Source organism: Poecilia formosa, unplaced genomic scaffold, assembly GCF_000485575.1.
Source record: "Poecilia formosa unplaced genomic scaffold, Poecilia_formosa-5.1.2 Scaffold40, whole genome shotgun sequence".
Lineage (NCBI taxonomy): Eukaryota > Metazoa > Chordata > Actinopteri > Cyprinodontiformes > Poeciliidae > Poecilia > Poecilia formosa.
In genome coordinates this window covers 2144000-2155415 of record NW_006799979.1, presented here as the reverse complement: position 1 = coordinate 2155415, position 11416 = coordinate 2144000, and the positions used below count along the sequence as shown (strand labels likewise).

General features: G+C 39.7%; 1 protein-coding gene across 2 annotated transcripts in view; it reads left to right on the top strand.

The window, feature by feature from the left end:
- Positions 1-10632, top strand: part of LOC103137433 (inactive phospholipase D5) — a 51051-nt gene extending 40419 nt beyond the window's left edge. For both annotated transcript variants that reach the window (XM_016671029.1, XM_007551175.2), the window contains exons 3-10: positions 4210-4396; positions 5058-5169; positions 5393-5520; positions 6309-6506; positions 7402-7535; positions 7694-7859; positions 7951-8035; positions 9086-10632. In XM_016671029.1, coding sequence (XP_016526515.1) covers positions 4210-4396; positions 5058-5169; positions 5393-5520; positions 6309-6506; positions 7402-7535; positions 7694-7859; positions 7951-8035; positions 9086-9627 — 1552 coding nt within the window. In that variant the 3' untranslated portion in view covers positions 9628-10632. The remainder of the gene's footprint in view (positions 1-4209; positions 4397-5057; positions 5170-5392; positions 5521-6308; positions 6507-7401; positions 7536-7693; positions 7860-7950; positions 8036-9085) is intronic.
- The last annotated feature ends 784 nt before the right edge of the window (positions 10633-11416 follow it).

The window sequence follows — 11416 nt, the reverse complement described above, 5'->3', positions numbered from 1 at the left end:
CCAACACCCACACGTACACACACACACACACACACGCACACACACACACACACACACACACACACACACACACACACACAAAATCATGCAAGCTTGTCGAGGCTTTTAGCATCAAATAAAGAACACCCGTTGAATGGAATGTTTTTCCCCTGTGGTATTTTCCTTCCTGGTAAAACTAAATTGAACACCTTGTGTGAAGCAGGATGGAGGCAGCTGTGAAGCCTGCGTGTTAATGTTCTCGCTGCTGCACACAGAGAGCTCAGGGCGGCTCGAGAGAGGGCAGATCATTTACATCCGATGTCAAGAGCAGACTCGGCCACGCTGTGATTTCCAGCAGGATCCCAGGTTGTTAGTGTGAGAGTGCTCCAGTAGTCGAAGGCAAGCACATGGCCCAGTTATATACCGCATGTTTACACTCACTACTGATTTTTATTTTGAGTGCTACATGTTCGATATGGAAACATATCTGCTCTGACAGCTGTGTGATATTGTGAAACGATATCCCGGTTGTATCATTTAAAGAAAATTGTTTTTTGTTTTTTTTCCATTCAGTCACATTCTCACTCTCTTCCTGTTTGACCCTTTTTCTACACACAAATGCAGCATGAAGTTTACCCAACTGCTTTGTTTGCTGCTGGGGCTGAATGGCACCCATGACTGCACAGACGGGTTACAGAGGAAGGGAACCAGCCACAGACAGCACAGGCCACATAAATCAATGAATCTTCTGCAGGGATAAACAACCACTGCCTCCCTGCTTTGTCTGATTTTTATACAGAGCCCTGTCTGGGTGTTTGAGCCAGTCACAATCACTATTCATCACACCTCGAAGCCATTAGAGAAGACTCAGTGCATTTTGTTTCTCAATAGGATTACGCCTTCCTCTACTTGCTCTCCATCCATCCTTGTTTTCTATCATTGCGGAGCAGGAACTGTAGCTGCCCAAGCTTGTTTGCGTGTTCACAATCTGAGGTACGGGTTGCTAGAAAATACTTTTCGTTTCATGTACTTTAGAGTTAAAGAAATCAAACCTTACAGAATCTATTGGCCAGTTTTACACTGACGCCATTTCTTCACTGAACTTATTGACCGCCATTTCCATAAGGACATTAGGGGTGATATTATTATTAAACAGTGTGTGAGTCAAACAGTTTGACCCTTGGCCAGCTTCCACAGACTGACTCGGCTCTACTTTAGCCAGAAATACATTCGGGAGAAGGAGAGCTGGCAACTGGCCTCTCAGTTTGATTCCACTACATTATCACCTAAAACACATTTTCTGACCATAATGTCCTTGAGTCGTGTTCTGGCTATGTGGACACAGAGATGCCACTTCTTGTCTGGTACAGTTCCTGGTTCTGGCAGGTTCATCCACCAAATAAAGTCAGGGCTCAAAAAAAGAGGATCAAAATGTCATAGGAGCAGGCATGCAATTAATCTAAAGAAACAGAAACCCAAACCCAAGGAGCAAATAAACCCACTGAACCAAGTTAGACTATCTACAAACGAACCCAACCAAACCCCAACAGCAAATGAACAAAGTCAGCTAAATCGACTCAATCAACACAATGTATGTGAAGTCATGTGAAGTCTTGTCTCTTCTGCAATTTTTAATTGCAGCTTGAGAAAATGTCACAGTTTCAGCAGGAGTGTCTGTAGCTTCATAGATGAAGACATAAAAGGGACAGTAGAAGAAAACAGAATCAAATAGTCTCAAAATTTGAAAGAGCGGACCTGTCTGAAAACACGTCCAGACCTTTAATTGTCTCTGTCCACAAAGAGCTTACCGACTAAGAGAAATGCATCTTGAACATTTGTCTATCATGATAAAATACATTTACTGAAGCCAAACAAGCAAGCAATCCCTCCATGGCTAAAGTGTGCTCTCCTTCACTAACTGCTGGATATGTTCAAATCTAATCAGTATCAATGGATCAACAGATCATCCAACAATATGTCAAGAAGAATAACAAAATAAAACTCAGCAGCATAAAAATCGTACAAATAGCAAGCGGGCATACCAACAGGAAAGGATGAAAGTGAGAATAACATAGATAACATGGAAAAAATGAACTAAATGACTATAAATAGCCCATATGTGTACAGTGGGTTACAGAATTACACCAAATATTGATGCTGTTTGTGTGAGTTTGGAAAGAACCCAGTTCTCAAATCTAATTTGGCTGCGTGCAATAAATTTGTGACAGTAGCCTGGCTCAATAGAGAGCGCTCTGCTGATTTAGGCTGTAATATTGTGACACATTGTCAGGATATTGGCAGCATCATTTTGTAGTTAACCAAATTAACCTTTGAGTCATACAGACAGCCAAACCATCCATGCCCCGATTATTTATTTGATGAGATTTAAAAACTTTAATGAGAAGCAATTGCGAACCAATCTCCATTAAATTACGCTTTTTTTTTTTTTAGTTCCGGCCAAATGTCACCGAAATCGTTTCCTTGTCAGAAGTGGTTATGAAAGAGTCTCGGAAAACATTTTATCCAGTTGCTTGATCAACCAAGAAGCAGCGAAGATTGCAGTAAAGCTGTTCACCCACACAAAACAGCTGCTTGCTTGTCTATTTTTTACTCTCTCTAAAGATTTGGCTGGCCAAAGTTGTTGTTTAATCCTGTTGTTAATTCAGCATCTATTTCTGAATAGTACTGAGCTTGAAAATGGCAACAGAAATAGGTTTTGCAAACTTCCTTTTCTTGTTGATTTAATTTCAAAGAACTTTGTGAAATATAGGAAAAATTCTTGATTTTTCTAAATGACGTGTTTATGAAAGTTCCAAACACTAAGGCTTAAACGGCAACCATGGAGTCCATTTTTCCCCATCATTTAACATTAATATTTAAGCTAGTGTTTATCATAAAGTCCACTACATTCGTGCAGAGAATCTAACGGAGCATGTCGGCCTATTTCATACAATCTACTGAACCAAACTTGCAGCTGTGTATATTTCCTCAACGTGCACATGACTGCTGTTCTTCTCCGAACAGCTGATGATTGTTCTGAAATAGATGTTCAGCGGATCGATCCAAAATATCGATTGAATCAATATTAAGACTTAGAGTATCGGATCAAAACTAGCATGGTAAGATCGATACTTTAGTTTCAGATTTCCTCGTGAAATTTTATTTCATTTTTCTATTGTAGTTTCTCAAATCTACCTCAAAAAAGATTTTGTTTTGATTTGCTCTCAGATCATTTTTCCTGAACTTTATCTAAGAAAAATGAACAAAAAATGTGTTATTTTTCTATTGCTTCTGTTAGTCATGCTGACATTTTGTAGACACTTATAAATTTTGTCTGAAGTCTGCCCTAAGGTTATGGGGAAAAACCCCCCCACAAAAACACCCAAAGGTAACGATATATGAAACTTACTTTGTAAATAAAAAGTATCAATATATTGGTATTGGCAATACTCTGCTCACATCTGCTTTAAAATATATCATGTGGTAGAAAACACAGACAGACCAAAATAAATTCCCTAATGTTAACATGAAGTGAGCAGCAGAAATGCAGCAAGCAAGCATATCACACCCCAAATGAATCCATTTTCACGAAAAAGTAGTCATGAAGCTGGCATTGCTCTCATCTCATCAGTCCACTGCTGTTCCCGGTATTTGCTAGAGGCAATCTTGTGCAAAATTTAATAATGATTAACGGAATCTGGGGGCATGTGTGTGTGTGTATGGAAAAATTTGATTTCACTCATTAAGCAAATGATCCAGAGATGAAGGAAGAAGAAGGCTGTTAACTAATTTGCCTTGTGGTTGAAGGTAAAAAAAAAAAAAAGAAAAAAAAATCTTATTTCATTAGCAGTGTGTATAATTCTGCCATGAAGGTATAACGGGTAATTACATTTTGAAAGACTGTGGACCTCATTAATTCTGTCTGAAATTGACACACTGTAATAAACACCCGGACTCGGTCAGTCAAGCAGGGAAACGAGGAGAAATTCGGCTCCTCACATCAGGGGAACAGAAGGGACGACCGTCAGCCATGAATCAGGGCCGATGACTAAAGACAAGTTAAGGACACGAAGATCCACAGAGCCAACACCTATTACACATGAAAATGAACTAATATCCCACACTTGCAGTGAAACTAAGCGAAAGAAAAAAAAGACATATATGAAGCAAATCTGAGCCTGATGCTGTTCATACTTAAGGCAGTTTTGCTTATACCATCTTTCTCCACAGCATCGTGCTTGTGGAGAACATCCCAGCGGACATGTGGTTCTCGGACGACAGCGCCTTCCACCTACCTCTCTCCACAGGGCTCAACAGCTTACTGGACAAAGCTCGAGTTGATGTAGAGATCGTTTCCCCCGTGTGGCTCCTCAGTCCCTTCGATTACGAGTCCAACTTCTACTCTGCTGCCGTTCAGGTGAAACAACACAAGCTGTCAGACACTTTACACCGCACAGGTTGCGATGTTCATTGATACATATACTGTCTGTTTTATATTCCCCTGCTCATGTTTCAGTTGTTGGTTTCAGTGCAACAGCAAAGGCCTCAAAAGTAAAAAAAAAAAAAAAACACAACAATGTTTTCTGACTACTTTTTTTTTTTTACATTAACTTTGTGGATCCTTACAGTTGTATTCTTGCCAGACGTAACTGAAATGTAGCCAATAAAAGATGCTGAATTAATTACTGATTTTGAATTTTAAACAGCAAGATGATAGCTTTGTGTTTTGACAGCTTCTTAGTGAGCGTCATCTTTCAGTGCAAAATAAAGCTTCGCCACTAGAGAGAGATCGTTTCACTGCCGTTCTCAAAATGATCCGTCGTCTTGTTGGATAAATGTGATCCATCGCATCGTTCTTTGTGTGCCGTCGGTGCACTCTTTGTAGTTTTAAAATAGACTTTTTGCTTGGCAAGTGCATCCACAACACTAATAACCATGACTATCACTGGGAGCAGAAATCAAAACCAACATCACAGACACTGTAGCTCTCTACATGGGATAAACAGCATTAATAACATAAGTTTAGGAAGTGAACCGTCTTATTAGAACACTAATAAGACAGTATTGGGTTGTTTCAGGGCAGGGCTCTGCTATCCAGGCTGCAGGGACTGAAAGACAAAGGAATCCAGCTGAAGATCTCCACAGGAGACTTCGACTCAGCAGAGCTGAAGACGCTCGCAGACAATCACGGTCAGCTCTACCCTTCTGCTTTCTACGCTTCACCTGCTTTTAGCTAAACACACGACATGTTGCGTCTACATGTTTAATCTGTCAGTAATTAAATATGCGCGTGTTTCTCAGTTAGTCTCTTGCTTTGTTGTTCATGTCATAAACAACCTGCTTCTGTCTTTTATTGGCTTCAACGTGTACTTTCATTTCTTCTTTTTTTTTTTTTCCCCTCCCAATTTTGCAGACGCTGAGGTTCACGAGGTGAACATGACAGCCCTAACCAAAGGCTTCCTTAAGTCATCTTTCTGGGTCGTCGACAGGAAGCATTTCTACATCGGCAGCGCCAGCATGGACTGGAGATCTCTGACCACCGTAATGTAGACCCACCTCAAAGTACATCATGAACCAAAGCGGAAATATTACAGTGGAAAGTGTGGAGGGAAATGATCATAATATTGCAGAAAAGGAGGCAAAGCAAGTGTGTGTTAAGCATCATTTATTCAGGAGGTGATTCAACGTAGTTTAATAAAAAATAAAAAAAAGAAAAGAAAATGTCATAATAAATAAATAGCTACAGATCTTTTCAATAAGTTAGAATATCATTGAAACTCCATGCATTTCCAGAACTTTATCCACAAAGTGAATTGATTCGCGGTTGTTTGAGGTTCGGACCCGAAAGCAGAGAGGTGAGGCAGCAACTTAGTTTGACGATTTAATGAGTATAAAAAGCAAGTGCGCAGTCCAGGCAGCACAAGTGAGCGAAGTAACAAGAACTTTAGCACTGGCAGTGAAACAACAAAACGTAAGACAGCAAAGACAAGGATCAGACAGGGAAGACTATCAAGGGCAGACTAGATGACACAGGAACTAAACTGACACACAGAAAAACCAAATCCTCACAGATTAGTATTTTCCAGCCATTTTCTTCCTATTAATTATGATGATTTTCTGTTTATAGTACAGAAAATATTACACTTTTGTATTGGAATATACAATAAAACATTTATAATAGAGAAATATGGGTTTGCTGAAAAGTACCAGCTGAAAGGTAGTTATTTTTTGACGGTAATTTTAATCTGATAAATGAGCTTTATGAGAAAGTGAATACAACTGTAGTTGATGTTGGTTGTGTGTCTAATTGTGTTCTACTTGTTCCGCAGAGGAAGGAGCTCGGTGTGGTGGTGTACGACTGCAAACCTCTGGCTTTGGACCTGCACAAGATTTTCAGCCTCTACTGGGGGCTTCAGCATAAAACCTTCATCCCCACCTTTTGGTCCAAGCGTCTGTTTCCCTTCTTTAGCAAAGAGAAACCTGGAAGTCTCTTGGTTAACCAAACAAAAGTTGAAACCTACATCTCCGTAAGTTACAGAGTATCAGTTTTTTTTGTGTGTTTTTTTTTTTATTAGCTTCACTGAGACGACAAAACACAATTTTGATAATGATAAAGGGCATGAAATTAATCGACTCCAGTTTATTTTAGCAAGCAGAGACGCACAACAGAGTCACGCCAATTTGACTTGAGTCACAAACTTTGTGACGATAAAAAGACTCGGAGCATAACTTGAATTTTAAAGCCAGTGATTTGAGAAGTCTCTTAGGCTTGAGGCTTTTCACTTGATAATAATTGACATGTCAGAGTTCAACCAAAGTGTCACTTTTGCATTTGTCAAATGAGATGAATGTAACATTTAATTTATGTTTTAGCAAAATTAATTACCCAGAATCCTCAAGTCATAACATAATGGGAAATTTGCCAAAGAGAAGCAAATGTGGGATTTAAGTTGATGTAAAGAGACACCTGTCATTTTCATTTCACAATAATTAATTAATTTGTGATAGTCTATTGCATAAAATCTCAATTAAATACATTGGCTTTTGTGGTTGTAACCTGAGTATGTGTTCAATATATTCAGCAAAAGAATAACTTTACAACAGAATCTAAATTTGAAGGATTACAACCACATATACGATTCGGTATTTTCTTTCCCCCACGTTATAAATAGGCCGGCATTGATGTAAATTTCAGACTAAAGTGGTCTTTGTTCATTAGCATTATATTAGAAGCATTACCCTTCAAAGGATTTCTGCTCATCATCAAGATCCTTGTTCTAGTCTCTCCGGTAATAAACTATTTACACAACGCTCTGATGTCATCTTCAGAGTACAGCACGCAGTCAGCAGTTGCGTATTCCCAGTCCAGCAGTCGTAACGCAACCTAACTGTATTTGCACTCTGCTTCTTCTCTGTTGACAGAGCTCGCCACATGTTTTCATCACCAAGGATCGCAGCAGCGATCTGGAAGCAATCTCCGCAGTCATCCAGCAGGCCCGCCATTTCATTTACATCTCCACTATTGACTATCTGCCCCTCCTCCTCGACATGCAACGGTTAGAGCCTGTCTGCCACTCCACGCTGTTTTTGGCAAGGATTGACCATTAATAACTTGAATGCATTGCTTTGACCTGTAAGTGATTTATCATTCTCTGCGCTTCTCTGTGTGTCTGTCTGGCTCCATGCCTGTGGATTCCTTTGCATCGGTGCCAAGGTACTGGTCTCGTATCGACGGCCTTTTAAGAGAGGCGCTGATCTTGAGGAAGGTCCACATCCGTCTGCTGATAAGTTGCTGGGAAGAAACTCATCCTCTTACTTTTAACTTCATCTGGTCCCTGAAGAGCCTTTGCATGGAGCAGGCCAACTGTTCCCTGGAAGCTGTGAGTGCAACACCACTCTGTACTATTTTCAGCTCCTGTATATGCGCTGTACGCTCACTCTATAATTGTGTGCCTCTGTTTGTGTGTGTAGAAGTTCTTCAAAGTGCAGAGGGACAGCGATCTCAGTGGAATGAATCACAATAGATTTATGGTTACAGACAGAGCCGTTTATATAGGTGAGCTCATCTGCAGAGTTATTACTGTTACAACTCCTCTCTTACCGCATGAGACAACAGAATCTGTAAGCATCTTTATCTAAAGCACTTTATGATTCATTTTTATCAAGATCTATATTTTTGTTATAAACTTTTGTAAATCCCCAAACTCCAAAGCGCCAAAGGTCCTCTCCCAATCATCTGGGAGAATGTCTTTTTCTTCTGGGAACATATCTATTGTTATTTTTGACTTAGCGTACCATGCTACCCTATGTTGCTCACCTCCAGATGCTGAATGCCTGAAATTCACAAAGTGCAACTGACAGCATGGCCTATGTTCTATTTAACGCGGCTAATTATTATCAGGTCATTTGGGCTCTTATAGAGTATTGAAATTTCATTCCCATATTATCAGCTGAAACTGAAGTGAAAAATTTAACAAGACCCTGATGTCACTGAAAGGTCAAATTCACAGCAGAACACTGTGAATTTGACACCACTGCTCTCAAAAAGCATGAGTTTGCCTTTTAAACACAAGCATACATGACATGAAAGGCAGTTTTGGATATTATCTTTCTTAGTGCCTTTGTGAATGCTTACAGCTATCTTCCAACAGATATGCCACATAAGATTGGTTATGTTTTTAAGTAACCATTTATTGAAACTGTTGGATGTCTGAAGTGACTAACATAAATGCAGTGGTCATCACAACCACAATATTGTTTATTATCTGACTCAATTGTTCTGAGTAAGGATTGTGGGTAAGCGTTTGCCTTTGTGCAGTCAACCAGCCAAATGATTGTGGATTTTTTTTTTTCTCCAAACAGATTGTCACTCCTCTTGACTTTTGGTTCAGTCGAATGAAACCGAGATGTTACATATAATCCTGTTCAGTGCACTGTTGGACATGTGGAGTTTGGTTTCCAATTAAAATGCATGCTAAAGAAGTCTGCTTAAATGCAACAACAGTCCATAAAGCCCTCAATAAATCATCAGTACATAAAACTGTATCAATATTTGCATCTTATTGCAATATCATCCTTCTTCTTTCTCTGCTCTGTTTCCTGACAGGCAACCTTGACTGGGTGGGGAAAGAGTTCAACTATAACGCAGGAGCAGGCCTTGTGATCAGTCATCCAGAAAATGTGGCAGAGAGGAACTCCACAGTGGTGGAGCAGCTACAGGCTGTTTTCAAGCGGGACTGGTTTTCACGTTACGCCAACACGATACAGACTAATAAAATCCCGGTTTGCAGCAAGCAACAGATCAACAAGTCGGTGCTTTTTAAATCCGGCCACAGAAACTATGTGGCCTTGCCAAGTCAACAGGACTTCGGACCTGCACCACTGAGAAACCATCCAAAAGCTGATCGACCCACACCGGACAAAATAGCACACCATGAAGACAGGCTGAAAAAAATCAGCTCGCAAAGCTTGGCCAACGAACAGGCCCCAGTTATGAACAACCACCAAGAGAGGGCTGGAATCAAAATGAGTGACCTCGATAACGACCGTGCACACATAAAAGATTGGAAGTTTAACATTTCAGAGGATCCACCCAGCCGGTGGGCCGAAAGCAGCGGCTTCAGAGAGATCTCCAACGGATCTCTGTGACGTGTAAAGTGCGATTCTGTTACTGAACTTTTGTAGCATTTTAATATTGACATTTCTGAATAAAATATTTAAGCATAGTCTGGTTGGCAAGTATTCACACAAGGAAAAACCCAGGATGTCACAAAGGACATGGGCTGGATTCAACAGAGACAAAAAACAAACATACCTGCTACATATTTAACTAATTCTCAGTCAAAGGATGTATGTGAAGTTAAACCGATTGCCTGAATATGTACTATAAGAGGATTTTGGCAGTCATACCTTAGCGCCCTTTAAAAGGGAGTTAAAAACACCTGCATGCCTATGCAGAGACAGGAAGAGGTGCAGAATGTGCAGCTATCACAGCTATATCTATTTGGTAGCTCTTCAAAATAGATCAACTTTATAATAATTGCCTTTTTTGTAAATAGTTTTGTTAATACCCAGTAACACTTTTAATGAGAACACATTTCTATTTAAAATAAAAAATAAAAAATTGTTCCGTTTACAGGAAAAGGACAATAATGTTGCTCTGCCCAGACAATGCTTTTAGTCCTCTTAATGGAAATAACTCCTGAAACTGATTTTGAATATTGACCCAAAGCAGAGGAACTGGAGCGCTAAAGGCTCTTTACAAATTAATATCCATCATGGTTTTGTTGGTTGCAAGTTGCTGGAAACCATGTAAGATTGGGTGCGTCAAAGTGAATTATTTTACTGACACCAAAACAGATTTAAATTATATAAGCATTTTCTTGTTGCGTTGCTGCTACTGAAACACTTTCGTTACTTCCCTCCTCCCCCACACGGAGATACAGTTTGGTATTTCTTGTTGTGGACGATGGGCTTTTACTTTGAAGGGCTCCTGACAAGCAAAAGTTACTCTTCTTGTATTCCTATATCCCAGCCAAGCAGGAGGAACAGTGCATTTATATTGACTCTTTCCAAACACAGCACTGTAACCAGGGTGCACACAGAAAAAAAAAAAAAAAAAAGCAGGGGGACGACACTTGGATCTCTGCTGTACATTAAATCAATGCAATGAATTTTTAACCAAGCTGACAGCTGAAGTAGCTGCTGTGGACCCTCAAGGACATGATGGACTGTAACGTCATCCCTGAACCTTACCTGCCTTCCTTTTAACGTAGTCAGAGCTATGCTGTAGATTGTTAGGAAAGAAATACCACTTAGCACTTGACTGAAAGCTAGTAGCAAATTTCATTTTTGCATTTTGAATGTTAGCATGTAGCCTGTGTTTACACAAACCTCTAGCCACGTTTTTTTGTGGTTAAGAACTATATCTAAGGTTCTTTTTTTTTTCTTACTCTAAAAGCCATTAATCAAGCAAACAGGAAGGCATTATCAGCTGAAACTGCAGTTAGATGTTTGGGCGTCTTGTCTTGATTTCAGCTAAAATGAATACATCTGTAATAAACGTCTTGTCTGTTAGCACCATGGAAAATACCAGTAAAAATTAAATTAAGCACAAACGCAAAGAAGTTTGGTGTAAAAAGAAACAGCGGTCCACAATGCCTTCCAAAAGTAATCACGCGTGTGCAAATGTCCAAGGGGGTGTCAATACTTTTGCAAGACGCTGTATGAAGCTTATATCTGAGTCAACTGCACTTTACTCTTTGCTGCGGTGACTTTTATTTGTTTATCTTGTGTTTCTTTTGCCTACGCATTTTTGGACCAAACCGTTTCTAATCAAACAATTAATCAGTAGCTCAATCAATCATGCAATAATATAACTTTTGAAGAAGAGAAATCAAGGGAATGTTTTGTAACCTCCACCTTACACTGACAGAGA